The sequence below is a fragment of the Muscardinus avellanarius genome, assembly GCF_963383645.1.
Source record: "Muscardinus avellanarius genome assembly, chromosome: 11".
NCBI classification, from domain to species: domain Eukaryota; kingdom Metazoa; phylum Chordata; class Mammalia; order Rodentia; family Gliridae; genus Muscardinus; species Muscardinus avellanarius.
In genome coordinates, this window is record NC_137797.1 from 85,269,457 (window position 1) to 85,286,353 (window position 16,897).

At 42.6% G+C, this 16,897-nt stretch overlaps 1 protein-coding gene across 1 annotated transcript in view; it reads right to left on the minus strand.

Annotated features, from left to right (window-relative positions):
• Nucleotides 1-365: 365 nt before the first annotated feature.
• Nucleotides 366-16,897, minus strand: part of FGD4 (FYVE, RhoGEF and PH domain containing 4) — a gene marked incomplete at its 3' end in the record, with an annotated part of 102,027 nt that continues 85,495 nt past the window's right edge. Inside the window, exons 16-22 of the mRNA XM_080704931.1 lie at nucleotides 16,582-16,826; nucleotides 16,223-16,254; nucleotides 12,757-12,951; nucleotides 9,463-9,538; nucleotides 8,789-8,957; nucleotides 1,319-1,424; nucleotides 366-490 (exon numbers count right to left, since the gene is read on the minus strand). Coding sequence (XP_080561057.1) covers nucleotides 366-490; nucleotides 1,319-1,424; nucleotides 8,789-8,957; nucleotides 9,463-9,538; nucleotides 12,757-12,951; nucleotides 16,223-16,254; nucleotides 16,582-16,826 — 948 coding nt within the window. The remainder of the gene's footprint in view (nucleotides 491-1,318; nucleotides 1,425-8,788; nucleotides 8,958-9,462; nucleotides 9,539-12,756; nucleotides 12,952-16,222; nucleotides 16,255-16,581; nucleotides 16,827-16,897) is intronic.

A 16,897-nucleotide genomic window follows, 5' to 3' on the forward strand; every position in this document is an offset into this window, starting at 1 on the left:
GCTGAGCAAGACCCTCGGGAACTTAGTGAAACTGTTTCAAAATACAAAGAGCTTGGAGCATAGCTTGGAGGTAAAAGATGCCCCAGGGTTCAATCCCAAACACACACACACACACACACACACACACACACACACACACACACGTCAACCAACTATAAACTGAGACTCTCAGGAAATTACTTACAGCTCATAAACCTTTCTGAATAGATGCTGTCATCTTTCCATTTGAACCAGAGAGAAATGAAGCATTGGATGAGGACTGGAGGAAGGAGGAGAGGGTTGCAGAAAAGCCTCAGCTGACAGCACTGGCTTTCTTCATCCACACCTGGGGACTGGGCAGGTGACGGTACCAGGGAAGCAGACGCTCAGAGCAGGCGTCTCAGGGACGCCTGAGGGCTGGGTAAGGCATCTGCTGCGGGAGGCCTCTCCTGTTCAGCAGCATCCTGGGCCTTTCTACACTGCCTGACAGCAGCAGCACCACGACCTAGCTCTGGCAAACACAAAGGTCTCCAGAGTCTGCCCAAGGTTCCTGGGAGGCTGGGACAGGAGGATCACAGGTTGGAGGACAGCCTCAGCAAGTAGTGACACTCTCACCTGTTTAAAATAAAAATAAAAAAGAGCTGAGGGTATAGCTCAGAGGTAGAATGTGCTGGGGCTCGGTCTCCCAGTACAATACCCACACACACAACCCAAAGAACCCAAAACTCTAAAAAGAGACCTATATCTTGGAGATCCCAGGATATAGTTATGATTCCTGGGGTGGACAAGTTGAAGGAATTTGATGTTTTGTGGGTTCTTTCTCTCTTTTGGTACTGGGGATCGAACCCAAGAGCATTCTACTCCCAAACTACACCCTCTCATCCTCCTTTTTTTTTTTTTAAAAAAAAAATAAGTTTGCATTAAGTTGCTGAGAGTTTCACTAACTTACTGAGGCTGGCGCTGAACCTGCAATCAACTGCCATAGCCTCCAAGTATCAGAATTACAGGTCCACTGCACCTGGCCGTGGAATTAGATGTGTGTGTGTGTGTGTGTGTGTGTGTGGCCCTGGGGATTGAACACAGGGACCTCTGAGCTACACCCCCGGCTAGTTATTTATTAATTAATTTGGAAACAGGGTTTCACTAGATGACTGAGAGTCTGACCATGTTGCTAAGGTTGGTCTTTAACCTGCGATCCATCTGTCTCAGCCATCCGAGTACTGGGATTACAGGCGTGCACCACCACATCCAGCTAAATTTGATGTTTTTAAAGGAAGGAAAGTGAGAATCAAGAGGGCAGAGAAAACTGGGAGGGCCGGAGGGCTGCTGCATTGAAGACCGTTATTCCTAGCAGAGCTGGAAAAGGGTGGGCCAGCAGCGGAGCCGCCCTTGATGGCCGTGACCTCTGAGATGCAGCCATATCGAGGCGCAGAGCCCAGCCCACGCTGAAAGCGGAGACAGAACGTTTTACTTTACCAGACGCCTCAGAACACGGTTAGTCACTTGCCATCGCTTGAGACGCCAGGGGGCGCTCTTAACCCACGACGGAAAGATTCCCCAGCCGCTTTCTAAATGGGTCCAGCTGACTCCAAGTCTTCATTTTGTGAATATCAAGTACAAACCCGGCACTGCGGCCTACGACTGTCATCCTAGTACTTGGGAGGCGGAGACAGGAGGATCCCAGGTTGGAGGAGCCTTAGCAGTAGCTGGACTCTCAGCAACCTAGCAGGACCCTGTTTTAAAATAAAAAGGCCAGGCATGGTAAAGCACACTTCTAATCCCAGTCCTTGGGAGGCGTAGACAGGAGGATCACAGGTTGGAGGACAGCCTCAGCAAGTAGTGAGACCCTGTTTCAAAATAAAAATAAAATAAAGCTGGGGGCGTAATGCAAGGTCAAGCCATTCTCCCCCCCCCCACACACACACCTCCCAATCAAAAAAAAAAAAAAAAAAAGTAGTACACACAATTATCTTACCCAAACCAAGAGTCCAGAATACAATAGGGGTTTGCCAGTTGCCCCCAGAAGCCTTATTTCTGTGCTTTTCCTCTTCTCTGCTCTAAACAAATGCTGAGTGAACATTTAAATATCAATATTATTAGGTTCTGAGGATGGAACCCAGGGACATTCTATATCTGAGCTCTTCATTTTATTTGATTTTTTGTGGTGGTGCTGGGGATGGAACCAGGGCATTCTGCCTTCGAGTTACACCTCAGCCCTGTTTTATGTTTTATTTGGAAACAGGGTCTCTGAGTAGCTGAGGCTGGCTGTGAACCTATGATCCTCCTGTTTCAGCCTCCCAAGTACTGGGATTACAAGCATGTGCCACCATGCCCAGCTTAAATATTATTATTATTATTTTTTTTTTGCGGTACTGGGGATGGAACCCATTCTACCTCTGAGCTATATCCCCAGCCCTATTTTTTATTCTTTATTTTTGAAACATAGTCTCACTGAATTGCAAAGGGCCTCATTAAGTAGCTGAGGCTGTCTGCAAATCGTGATCTTCCTGTTTCAGCCTCCCAAATGCTGGGATTACAAGTGTGCACCACCACACCTGGCAATAGTATTAATTTTGAAGGGCACCAAGTTATTACTTTCTGGGAGTGTGCATGTCCCATCTGGTCCTGATCCTGGGCTGTCCCCCCTATCTACTTCAGAGCCTCCTAACTGTTGAGATTACTGGCAGAAGGTGTAGAAGACTCTACCTGTTGTGTTTAGGGTTTAGGTTGTCCGGGAAACCTTTTTTTTTTTTTTGGTCCTGGGGATGGAACCCAGGGTCCTCTACCGCTGGGCTACACCCCCGACCAATTTTATATTTCATTTGGAAACGGTCTCACTAAGTAGCTGAGGCTGGCTTGGAACCTGTGCGATCCTCCTGTCAGCCTCCGAAGCGCTAGGATTTCAAGTGTGCGCCACCATGCCCGGCTGTCTGGGAAACCTTTTGAACTCTAAGACCTAAGCAGCACAGGCAGTCTACCGGGGGCTCAGGTGACACATAGTGGTGAGGGTACCGAGCTTGGCTTCTCTCTTACTGCCAGATAGTACACCAAGGCGGAGAGGAACGGATTGCCCCTGGGCTGCAGCTACCGGCCAGCTCAGAGGTGGCTGGCTGCGGCCAGTAGCATTTCTCTCTTAGATGGATGAGGTGGAGGTTAGCAGTTGCTTACCTTCTTACACAACTACATTTTTGAGATTGGGGAAAAAAAAATAAAAAACAGAGGAGATAAATTAATAAAAGCAAATATCCAGGCCCGCTCCAATTTTTTTTGTTGTTTCGCTGGTGTGTGTGTGTGTGTGTGTGTGTGTGTGTGTGTGTGTGTTTTGGCTTTTGGTACTGGAAGTTGAACCCAGAGGCATTCTACCTCTGAGCTATATTCCCATCCTGACTTTTTATTATTATTATTATTATTATTATTATTATTATTATTATTTTGAAACAGGGTCTCACTAAGTTGCAGAGGGCTTCACTAAGTAGCTGAGGCTGGCCTTGAACTTGCAATCCTCCTGTCTCAGACTCCCAGGTACTGGGATTGCAGGTGTGTGCCACCATGCTGGGCTCTTCAGTATATATTTTCAAGAACAAAGACAACAAAGATTCTTTTAAACAACTGCAGTGCAATTATCAAATGAAAAAATTAAGCCAGGCATGATGGTGCACACCTGTAATCCCAGTACTTGGGAGGTTTAAACAGGAGGATCAGGTTTAAGGATAGCCTCTGCAATGTAGTAAGACTTTCAACAATCTGAGGAAAGAGACTTTGCTTCAAAAAATGAAAAAAAAAATAATAAAGGATGGGAGTGTAGCTCAGAGGTAGAGTGTCCCTGTGTTCAATCCCGGTACCACAAAAATAATTCAGAAAAACTAGCAAGTACAATATGATGAGGTGCAGATTTTGGGGTACTTTATTTACATCATTGTTGCATGTGTGTGTGAAACACTGAGATGGTATAAAAGCAAAACTACAAAAAGGTACAATCAGAAAAGCATCATGTCCTTTAGTAATTTTTCTTTATTGAAGATCCTTCCTCCTATATTTATAACTATGAGCCTTGATCCTGCAGGCTATCCTCCCTGTATCCAGTGCCTGCCTATTCTCCACTCCACACACACACACACACACACACACACACACACACACACACACTGAGCAGAAAGTGAAAACCACAGGATCATCCTTAGAATGACTTGATTCTCTCATTTTTAAACATAATATGATTCTACATAGATATGTCATTTTGTTAATTTTTGCATTGTTCATTATTTTGTGACTCAATTTTATTGTATAAAAGCAGAGTTTCCTTTACTAAGACTAAGCAATCTGGTTTGCTGTTTTTGCTTAAATTCAGGGCAAAACAACAGATGAATCACTTCCTCTTCAAGAAAGTGACTGCAGACGCAGCTCATTATCCAAGCCCGGGCCGGTCCCCTCTGCCAGCCCCGTTTCCTCAGGATGTGTATTTTTCTCCACTTCTCCATCCGTCTGGAGCAGTGACCAGCTGTCTCTTATTTACTCACAGTCCAGGTGCTGTGGTGATGGGAATGATCAATGATAAATGACAGCGGATTGAGACTTGTTTTGTTCTGGAGATTGAACCCAGGGGCATTCTACCTCTGAGATATCCCCCAGTGCTCTTTATTTTTTATTTGAAATAAGTCTCGCTAAGTTGCTGAGGCTGTCCTCAAACCTGTGATCTTCCTGCCACAGCCTCCCATATACTGGGATGACAGGCGTGTGCCACTGTGACCAGCTGGGTTGAGACATTTCTACTTTTTTTTTGTATTGGGGACTGAACCCAGAGTCATTCTACCTCTGAGGTACACCCTTGGCCTTATTATTATTATTATTATTATTATTATTATTATTATTATTATTACTTTTTTATTTTGGTGGTACTGGGCTTCCTGGAAACCCTTTTACCTCAGGGCTACACTCCCAGACCTATTTTTTTTTTTTTTTTTGGTGGTGGTACTGGGGTTCCTGGAAACCCTTCTACCTCAGGGCTACACTCCCAGACCTGTTTTTATATTTTTATTTGGAAACAGGGTCTCTTTATTTTTTTTTTGGTGGTGGTACTGGGGTTCCTGGAAGCCCTTATATCTCCAGGCTATACTCCCAGACCTATTTTATATTTTTTTTATTTGGAAACAGTGTCTCTTAAACCAGCAAGGCTGGCTCCGAACCAGCACGATCCTCCTGTCTCCGCCTCCCAAGTGCGGGGATTATAAGCGTGCGCCACCACGCCTGGCGGAAACAGGGTCTCTTAAGCCAGCAAGGCTGGCTTCGAACCTGCACGATCCTCTTGTCTCCGCCTCCCAAGCACGGGGGTTACAAGTGTGCGCCACCACGCCCGGCTATTTTTTATTTTGAAACAGGGTCTCCCTAGGTTGCTGAGTGACCTTGCTAAGTTGCTGAGGCTGGCTTAAAATCCTGTAATCCTATTTTAGCCTCCCAGTGACTGGGATTTTATAGGCATGTGCCACTGCACTTGGTTGAGACATTAAAAAAAAATGTATTGGTGCATTGTAGTCATACATCTTAATGGGATAAAAGACTTGTGTAGACAAACATACACACATCACCCAACTAGCTCTTACCCAATCCCCACACCATCCTCTCCCCCTCCCTCCTTCCCATGCTTGGCTTAGTGATTGACATAGATATGTTCAAGTACATCCTGTGCTTTAGAGAGTTGCCCTCTCCCCCCTCCCACCCCTCAGCTAGGTCGCCTTATTTGCTCCTCTGTAGAATCTCCTTCGTCTACAGTTCCTCCAGTTACCCATTTCTCCCTAGCTTTCACATATTAGGAAGAGCATCCAATTTCTTATTTTTTGTGACTGACTAAACTCACTTAGCATAATGTCCTCCAGTTCTATCCATTTCCCTGTAAATGATGTAATTGTGTTTTTCTTTCCTTTTTTATTTTCCTGAATATAAAGTTATTTATTAAGTTAATCTTGAGCCGGGCGTGGTGGCGCACGCTTGTAATCCCAGCATTAGGGAGGCTGAGACCTGGAGGATCGCGGTTCGCGGACAGCCTCAGCTACTTAGTGAGGCCCTCTGCAACTCAGTGAGACCCAGTTTCAAAATAAAGAATAAAAAGTAGGGCATGGGGTGTAGCTCGGAGGTCAAATGCCCCTGGGTTCCATCCCCAAACCCGCAAAAAAAAAAAAAAAAAAAAAAGTTAATCTTGGAAAATACTGATAGAGATGAGAAAATATGAAGGGAGCCTAGCCCTTTCTCTTTTTAAAAAATATTTATTTATTTTAATTTTTTATTGGTGCATTATATTCATACATTATATTGGAGAAAAAAGTTGTGTGGACATACATGTACACATCACCCATTTAACCCCTACCCGATTCCCACTCCATTCCCTCCCCAACCCTCCTTCCCTTGCTTGGCTTAGTGGTTGACTTCGATATGTTTAAGTACATTGTGTGTTTTAGAGAATTTCCTTCTTCCTCCCTCCTCATTTAGGTTGTCTTGTTTGCTCCTCTATAGGATTTCCTTTTTCATCTAGAGTTCCTCCTATGACCCATTTCTCCCTAGCTCTCACATATTAGGGAAAGCATCTGATTTCTAATTTTTTGTGACTGACTAATCTCACTTAGCATAATGTCCTCCAGTTCCATCCATTTCCCTGAAAATGATGAAATTGAGTTTTTTTTTTGATGGCCGAGTAAAATTCCATTATGTACATATCCTATAGTTTTGTAATCCATTCATCTGTTGATGGGCATCTTGGCTGGTTCCATAGTTTGGCTATGGTGAATTGTGCAGCTATGGACATAGATACACATGTATGAGTTTGGTAGTTTGGTTTCCTTTCTTTTGGGTAGATACACAGAAGTGGTATTGCTGGATCATATGGTAGGTTTGTTCCCATTCTTCTGAGGATCTTCATACTGTTTTCCAAAGTGGTTGCACTAATTTGCAATCCCACCAACAATGTTTTAGAGTTCGACATTTTTTAAAAAGTAAGAATCTACTATGCCAAGATTGGCTAATATTTTTACAATTTTATGTATCTATGTATTTTTCATTTTCTTCAGAGCTGAGGGTTGGCCCTCAGCTCTGCCCTGAGCTACATGTTTTGAGTCAGTGTTTCAGATAGCAGTCTCACTGCTGTGACCCAAGAAGCTTGGCCACATGCAACTCGGAGGGAGATTTACTTGCTCACTGTTCTGGAGATTTCAGAGGTTCAGTCCATGTCAGGCCAGGTCTGCCTGATGTAGGGTATGGTGGTGGGAAGCAGAGACAAGGAGAGCGCAAGGCTCTGTTCTCATGGCATGGAGGCATTATCAAGAGAGCAAGCAAGCCAGGGTTATAAAGACACAAGCACAATCCCTAAGGCCACACCCCAGGAACCCACCTCCAGCCACATCCACCTGCCTAGGTTACCATCCAGTAAATCTGTCACTGTATTTATCCACTGATGAGATTACAACCCTTATGAGTTAATTACATTAACTCTGAACATTAATATATGAGCTTTCCAGGGAATATTTTATATCTAACCATAACAGACAGGGTCTTGTTAAGTTGCCCAGGCTCACCTAAAACTTGCAATCCTCTTGTCCTAGCCTCCTGAGTAATTGGAATTACTTCTCTATTTCTCTCTCTATGGTACTAGGGATTGAACCTAGGGGCATTTTACCTCTGAGCTACACCCCCAGCCCTGTTTTATTTTTATTTTGAAACAGGGTTTTGCTAGGTTGATGATAGTCTCACTATCCTTGAGGCTGTCCTTGAATCTGTGATCCTCCTGTCTCAGCCTTTCAAGTACTGGGATTACAGGCATGCACCACCATGCCTGGCTACAGGCTAGACTTTTTTATTCTAAGTGAAATGGAAAATGCTTGAAGGGATTAGGGAAAAGGTCACATGATCTGACTACCTTGGCTGCATATTTGAGAAATGGGGGCGGTTTGCTAGGGTTTGGGCATCCCCTCTAAAACTCATGTTGAAATTTAATTGCCATTGTAACCATATTAAGATGTGGGACCGTTAGGAATGATTAGGCCATGGTGGTTTTGGCTGAGGCTGGCTGCACACCTGTGACCCTTTTAGCCTCCCGAGTACAGGCATGCGCCACCACGCCATTCTCTTTTAGCTCTTCTGTTCATGCTGGGGGAAGGCCCTGGGCATCTGGGCATGTTGGCACAAGCTTGTGATTTGTATTCAAGAGGCTGAGACAGGAGAATTGCGGTTAGTGGATAGCCTTGGCTACTCAGTGAGTCCCTTTGCAATTCAGTGAGACATTGTTTCAAAATAAAGAATAAATTAAAAAAAAAAAAAAGGCTGGAGGTGTAGCTCAGCAGTAGAATGCCCCTGGGTTCCATCCCCAGTACTACCACCAAAAAAAAAAAAAAAAAAAAAAAAAAAAAAAAAAAAAGGCCCTGGGCACATACAGGCATCCTAAGCATGGTGATTGACTTCTCAGACTCTCAGACTCCACAACAGTGAGTCAATTAAGGATAGAACCCAGGAGTCTCCTACCTTAGGGCTATACCCTCAGACCCGTTTTATTTGAAACAGGGTCTAAATTGCTGAGACCCTCACTAAATTACTCAGGCTGGCATTGAACCTGCAATCCCCCTGTCTCAGACTCCTAAGTACTGGGATTACAAGCATGTGCCATGACATCTGGCTTAATAAGGTTTTGATATTACAAATTACCTAGTCAGAGTCTGAGAAGGAGGATTGCAAATGTGAGGCGACCCTTGGGCTGGAGGTGTAGCTCAGCAGTAGAGCACTCCCGAGTCCAATCCTAGTCACACACACACACACACACACACACACTGACATTCGCACTAAGCTGGGGTGAGATGGTAGGACAAGCAGAAGCTTTGAGATTCATCGGGAAGCTGCTGCGGTAATGAAGAGGCAATGGTGGCTTAGACGAGGACAGCAGCAAAGGGTCTATAGGAGGAGCATCTGGCTCTGTGTCAGGCGGGAGCTGGCTTCCTGATGGACTGGAATGTGGAGCAGAAGAGGGGAAGCAAAGACGAAGGCTTCTGAGCAACTTCAAAACCAGGGTTGCCATCCATTGAGACGAGGGAGGTGTGGACAGAGGTTTGTTTGGGGAAAGATTAGTTCAGTATTGGATTTGTTCAACTTCAGATGTCTACTGGGCATCCAAGTGGAGCCAACAGGTAAGTGTGTCTGCTGTCAAGAGGCACAGGAGCTGAGGACTGTAGGTTGGAGGCAGCCCCAGCATTTAGCAAGACCATCAGTAACTCAGAAAGACTGTTTCAAAATAAAAAGGGGCAGGGGTGTAGTTCAGAGGCAGAATGCCCCTGGGTTCAGTAAGAAGCAAAAAAGAGAGAGAGAGAAAAAAAAAAAACAAAAAAAACGAGCCAAAACAAAACAGAAGGAAGGTCATCCACCAACCCCAAGGACTAGAGAGATGGTGGAGGTCTAGTAATTAATATAAAATGGATCAACTGTGGTTGTTTTGTTCAGCCACATGATGCACACCTGGAGAAGGGAATGTTGAGTAAACCAGGTTTAGGTTCTGCCAAGTAAGACAAAGCTGCTTCCTTATCTGAAAATGCTAGAACATCAGCAATTTTATGTGATTGCGTACATGTGGAATGCCTACACAGAAGTGAGCCCCGAACAAACCCCCCAAGCTTCTCAGCCAAGGGTTCCCATTATAACACACCTGGAGAATTATAAACACCTGGAGAATTTTTGAACCGAATGCCCAGGGCCCAACCCAGAGGAGTGAACAGACTTGGTGAGGGTGGGATCAGGCGTCAGGCTGACGCTCTGCAGGAGGGCCGTGTGAACTAAGTGACCTCTGTGAGTTATACAGAAACCGAATGTTGTATGTGGGCCAGGCAATCTATCATCCTCTCATTTAAGAAGCAATGTCTGAGTGCTCCCCAAGGAAGAGTCTGTAATGGTCAGGCAGTAAGCAGCAGAGCCGGGAATTTCTAGCCACCAGAAGCAGCAACTGCAGTGAAGGCATGAGGGCAGCAGCAGCAGCACCCAGGACCCTGGGAGGGCCACTCACTGAGGATTAACAGATCCCCAGTGATTCTTTTTTTTTTTTTTTTTCAGTACTGGTGATTATCCCCAGCCCTATTTTTATTATTTTAAAACTAGGTCTAACTAAGTTGCAGAAGGCCTAAGTAGCTGAGGCTGGCTTTGAACTTGTGATCCACCTGTCTCAGCCTCCCAAGTACTGGGATTACAGGCATGCATAGTATGTCTGGCTACAAGCTTTATTCTTGAAATACTTTTATAGGTTTTTTTTCTTGTTCGTTGGTTTTTTTTTTTTTTTTTTTTTTTTTTTTTGGTGAGGAGGGGATGACTATCTTATACAATTTTTCTCACTAGAAATTAAAAACCACTGAACTGAACATATATAATTCCAGTCTAAATAACATGTAAGGCTTTATAATTGATTTAAGGATGTGTTTATTTACAAGATACAAATGTTTAATATTTAATAGGAATTAAAGTGCTAAATTTTACAATATTTTCAATTATCTGCCTTTATGACCAAATATACATATGTTACACAATATATACACTATGCAAGTATTTTACATTCATACAGCTAGGAAAGAAAAATTGTGTACACTTTTCACATTAGAGTCAACAGTCAAATTCTGATAACATACCCTTTTCAACTTAAGTCAAAAGAAAATTCCAAGTCATACTCATTTTTAAATATCAGTCAAATGCCAGTCACAAGATGAAATGCTAACCTGGCTTTAAAAAAAAAGTTTTATATACAGATGATTGTTTTGCTAATGAAGAAAGAACCCCCACCCCACCGTACACTCCAATTTCCATATACTGTGTAATATATAATGAGTTGTTATAATGGTCCCCACACAGACTATGATTCCTTCCCAAACCTAGATAGTTCATTCTATTTATTTAGTATTCACTCATTAAAATATACCAAGAGGTTTTTACTTAATATTTTGCTAAATCTACCATGATCAGTTTCAGGAAAAGGGCGGTCCCCATGAAACCCTCAGTGACTCCAACAAGGGGGCGCTCGTAGAAGCCCTGTGCTTCGTTTCCATCTAGAAAAGGCTGCCTTCTGCCACGCGCTCAGTCCAAAACGTAGAAGACCATGAATGACTCGAGAGAGAGGTTCTGCCTCGAAGGACAGAAAATGGGCTCAGAGAATGAAGCTGTCTTTTAGAAGCCTAAAGGAAAAAAGTCATGACGGATACCATAGTCTATAACCTAAAGGCCCAGGTCAAAGTTGGCGCGATGAATCCCATCTGCATGCAAGTACAGAGATTTCTAGTGTCTAGTTTCTATCCCTTCTGCAGTGCATCAGCTCCCTCTTGACTCTGTCCTGTAAGGAAAGAGAAGTTATCTTCCCATGACTAACTGTGACTAGGGGGCATGTATACAGAGGAATTGTGCACTAGAAATCCATATAAATAATTTGTTAAAATACTTGTTTAAAAAACTTTCTATTAAAATTTCATTTCTATGGGAAGAGAATTGAAAGTCAATTTTTACATATGTACATACTTATAGAAATTCACAGGAAGGGTGTTTTAAGTAGTCTCTCTATATAATCATATTTTCTACATCTAGAGAAACTATAGTAGACTAGTATGAAAATAAAAAAGTCGTCTGAATCTAATAAAACTGAATAAAAATGAAGAATATGATCCCCTATAGATGTAAATACGGTCCTAAGAATAGGAACTGGTGAGCCACAGTCCTTATGTTAATACATTCTCAAGATGACACAATTTAAGAATGAAAACAGTAAGATATTCTTGCCCTTCAGTGAGCTTATAAATACCATGTGCTTAATCTCAGACACAAACCTGAACATTATGTAATGTTGGAAATTTTAGTTAATTCGCTACAGCAAGGATATCTGAAAAATAAGACCTTTTAAACTTAAGGCTTTGGATATAAATAAATGAAATCTAAAGTGTGAAGAGGAAAATCCCCACCCTGTATCCGGAAATAGAGACAAGAAAAAGTAAAACACAATCATAAATATCAGGAGTACTTTTTTTTTTTTTTGCAGTTCTGGGGATGGAACCCATACCTCTGAGTTTTTAGTCTTTTTTTTTTTTTTTTTTAAACAGAGTCTCGCTGAGTTGCGAAGGGCCTCGCTAAGTAGCCGAGGCTGTCTGTGAACCGTGGTCCCCTAGTCTCAGCCTCCTGAATGCTGGGATTACAAGCGTGCGCCCCCATGCCCGGCCCAGGAGTACTTTTGAGAAGAGGTTTCTAGAAGGCATCGGTGACTGACAACCCTGCAGCAGCGCGGTGCAGCATTTTCTTTACACATTCATTACTAGGACAGGTGCGCTTTTAGGGTATATTTTTTGCAGTACCGGGGATTGAACCCAGAGGCATTCTACCTCTAAGCTATACCCACATCCCTATTTTTTAAAAATCTTTTTATTTTGAAACAGGGTCTCACTAACTTGCAAAGGGCCTAAATAGTAGAGGCTGGCGTCAACCTGCAATCCTCCTGTCTCAGCCTCCCAAGCACTGGGATTACAAGCGTGCACCACCACGCCCGGCTTTTGAGAGTACAATTTAAAAGGTTAGTTCCTGTTAAAAGTTTGGTAATTTTAAAAAACTGAAGTGGACCACCCCAATGAAAGTGAAAGTAAGTATACCTACCTGCATGTCAAACTGAACCTCACAGAAACAAAATGCTGCTTGATAAAATATTGCAGGTGTGCTTTGTTTCAACAGTCATATCCTTGGTGAAAGGAAATTGTTTCTGTTAATATTTAAACCCAAGGAATGGTGTCTCCCCCTGACCTCCCCTGTCCTCAGCAATTGGACCGATAGCATCACTTCTGTGCCCTTCGTTCTCTATGTGCTTGTGACAGCGGCCGCACATGCAGCTTTCAGCCCGCAGCCACACCTGGAGAGTTTTATTGCTTGCATACACGACGGCATTGGAGATGCCATTGTGCTGAAGGTGGCTGGTGGCATTTTCATTATTGAGCTCCACTTAACACCTTGAGATAAAGTCTCAAACTTAACCTATCAAATGGTAGACACACACACACACACACACACACACACACACACACACACTCTTAAGTTTTAAAAGACTGGAATGTTTCTAATGGATATCAGTTTTAACAAAGAAGCATTTTTAACTTTGGAAAAAGGGCACTTTAAAGAGAAGGTGACTTTGGAAAGCACCAAATTAGAGATGATGACGAGTGAAGACCCGGATGGAATGTTTAATAGAAAGCAAGTGGGGTTTCTGTTTTAAGGTTCAGTTGGCTGACGGCTCAGGTGTTTGAACCCAGGAGCATTCTACCTCTGAGCTACACTCCCCACCCTATTTTATTCTTTATTTTGAAACAAGGTCTCACTAAGTTCATCCCTGAAGCTGGCTACAAACCTGCAATCCTCCTGTCTCAGCCTCTCAAGTACTGGGGTAACACGCCGGGGATTGTGCCCAACTGAACACACTTATGACTGAAGACACTTCTTATAACCAATGGCTCTTTGAGGTCTGTCATTTAGCTGAGTGTTTAATAAGTGGCTAAAAGTATTTCTTTGCCTTTTTCCAAGTAAATGTTATTAATCGTGTGTGTGTGTGTGTGTGTGTGTGTGTGTGAGAGAGAGAGAGAGAGAGAGAGAGAGAGAGAGAGAGAGAGAGAGAGATAGATAGATAGATAGATATTGGTGATCAAAACCAGTGCTACACCTCCAGCCCTTTTAAATTTTTTCCTTGGAAGCAGGATCTTGCCAGGTTGCCGAGAGTTCTGCTAAGCTGCAGAAGCTAGTCTTGTACTTGCGATCTTTCTGTGTCAGCTTCCCAAGTACTGGGATTACAGGCATGCGCCATCACACCTGGTTTGGTGATTTCTTTAATGAAACAACTAAGGTTCCTCTTTGTGCCTAGCTGAAGAATGGGGAGGGGAGGAGCAAAAATGGTGTTTAGATACCCTAAGTACTCTTCTGGCACTAATATTTCTCATCTAAAAAATTAAAGATAAACTGGGTCCGTTGGTGTGTGCCTGTAATCCCAGTACTTGGGCGGCTGAGATAGGAATGTAGGTTCAAGGCCAGCCTCTGCAGTTTAGTGTGACTGTTTCAGAATAAAAATAAAAAATGGGTTGGGGATGTAGCTTGGAGGTAGACTGACCCTAGGTTTGATACCTATGAAAATAAATAAATAAATAAATAAAAGATAATGCATGTTAAGAGCATGAAAGTACTCTTTATATATCCTTTCTTTCTTTTTTCCTTTGTGGTACTGAGGATTGAGCCCAGGGGCATTCTACCTCTGAGCTATACCCTAGACCCATTTTTATTTTGAAACAGGGTCTCCCCAGGTTGTAAGAGTCTAAATACTTGCTGAGGCTGGCCTTGAACCTGAGATCCTCCTGTCTTAGCCTCCCAAGTACTGGGATTACCGGTGTGTGCCACCAGGCCAGGCCTATGAGCATCTTTTCAAATAACGTAATTAAATAGCATTGAATGTGTTCATGTTACTTGTTTTCTAGGATTTAATGGTAAGAAAACTGTAGTCGTCTTGCTGTTTTTTTTTAAGATAATCTAACTCATACATCTTGTAATTGGCACATACATCTATTGTTCTATCCAAATTTACAAAAGCCATCTTCATATGATAAATCATTCTATGTTTTTACTGCTTCTCTTGAGATTAAGAAAAACAAAGTATCGTCTAAAGCGAGTTTAGTTTTCACAGTAACCACCCTGAACAACTATATCTCTCTCTCACATACACAATGCCCTAAAGCTGGCAGCTAAAAAAGAGAAGCAATTTAAAACTCCTTTTAGTTTGGCCCTGAATATAATAGGGCATAAAAAGCTCTAAGTATTTGGTTTAATGTTAATGGTCATGGCTAGTGTTCCTTTCATGGAGGAAGGGAACCCAAGCATGTCCGCCATAATTGGTTCACTTGCTCCTCTGGAGTGGGGAGGGGGCTAAGAAAGAGAGGCTTCTTAAAGCAACAGGGCCTGGTAAATGGCAAATTTATCAAATTCTGAGTAAATCTCTTCTATATTTAAGGTGCAGTTTTAAAAGATGAGGATAGTGGGGTCATTCTTATGGATTTTTAGCAGATGGGTACATAAAATATGATAATGGTTATGGTATAACAGTGTAAAAAGGAGAAAATCTAATTTGAGAGAAAGATTAAGTTAAATACTCAACTAAATGTGATATTTTAATCACAAGTACAATTGAATGAAGAGCAGTCTTCATGACAAGGAATCATAACTTCCCCATTAAAATTCCAGAGGATAAAAGGGAAAAAAAATTTCACATTCTTCATTTGTTTGTACCTCCTGAAAACCTAGCATTAAAATATTGCTTTTGTCAATACTGTTTTCCTCCAACTCTTGTCTGGTGAGATGGTGGAGCGGAAGCTTCTGTAACTGCCTATCGACCCCTTCACCCAAACATAGGTACGAATTTTGTTTCATATCTGACAAAGTAATAGGCCAACACACCAAATGCCCACTATATATAGTCCTTATTCAGCCATGCATAACAGTCTTATGGAAAAGGAACACATTACAAAAAGGTATTTCCCACACGTCCCAGTTCTGTGTAAGGTCAAGTTTTACACAGCTCAAGGCTGGGTGAAGATTCTTGTACATGCTGATGTTAACTACTCCAACAATTATATTATTGTTAAAGGGAAAATAACCCGTATGACTTTGACCATCCCAATAACCAAAATGCACTTTACTCTCAGAATAATCAATCAAGATGGAAACATTAACAAAACCCTCATCTTATATTTAAATAGGTATTAATAGCACCTTCTAGGAGAGGCACTGTTTTAGATAGGCACAGAACAACAAAAAAATAATACTCTAAAATACTGTTGGAATTCGCTAATGTATCCCATGCCACATACTGCTTTTTATAAAAAAAATCCATACCCTTAGATGCCAATCAAATACAAATCTCCAAAAACGTTTTTAAGTTTAGAACACACATAATTTCAAGATAAAACATGCTTGTCGTTTAAAAAATAAATTAGAGATGAATGTGAGCCTAAAGCTCTAGAGAAAAGCATGTATAGTATATATATTTATATTTAATATTATATACAGATAATTGCTTATACTTTAGATATTGTATTCTTAGTTGTATTTCTACAAAAACAAGTGTTACCTTGAGTCAAATGTCTGAACACCAACAATTTGTCCTTTTTCTTTTGTTTTGGAAGAATATACATCATTTATGCAGCTTGAGATTTAGAAACTAAATAAGCTAACACGCTACCCGAAATTGTCCCTGCATTTTTCACCGTGGGTCTATTTTGGCAACATGGAAGTATCTTTCAAACTGTTACTCATCCTATACGTGAAAGACACTGGAGGATTTCTTAGAGGAAAGTGGCCCGCTCTAACCTGGTAGTGATACAATCAACAGACACCATTTCAAGGAAATAGCTCATAAAAACGCTCCATCTTCACATTATTTCAAAACTTTGTCGGGAGAATGGCTCTGCAGTAAATTTTACCGAGTACACAAACATAGGAAAATAGTCTCCAAAAGATGCATCGATGGGCCTCTATTCTCAACATAAAGTGCGAGGAGAGGAGAGCCGGGAAGGCGGAGCCGGGCTTCAGCTTCCTGACTTTTTCTTGGGTTCAGCGTGATCGTCCATGGCGGCTAGGTGCTCATCCGGACCCTCGAGGGTCTCACCTGTGACGGCTAGAAGGACGACCTTCAGCCACTTCTGCCTGAGCTCCTCGCTGTCCGCAGCAAAGCTGTGCACCGACTTGGACTGGGTCAGTTTGAAACTGTGCGGCAGGTCTGTGCTCCTCGGCATGTCATCCACCACGTAGCCCAGCAGTGGAATGGTGGCCTGGGCTCGGACGTCCTGAGAGAACAGGGCGGAGGGTGAGATGGACGTGCTTGTGACAGGGCCTGGCACCTGCAAAACCTCCTGCC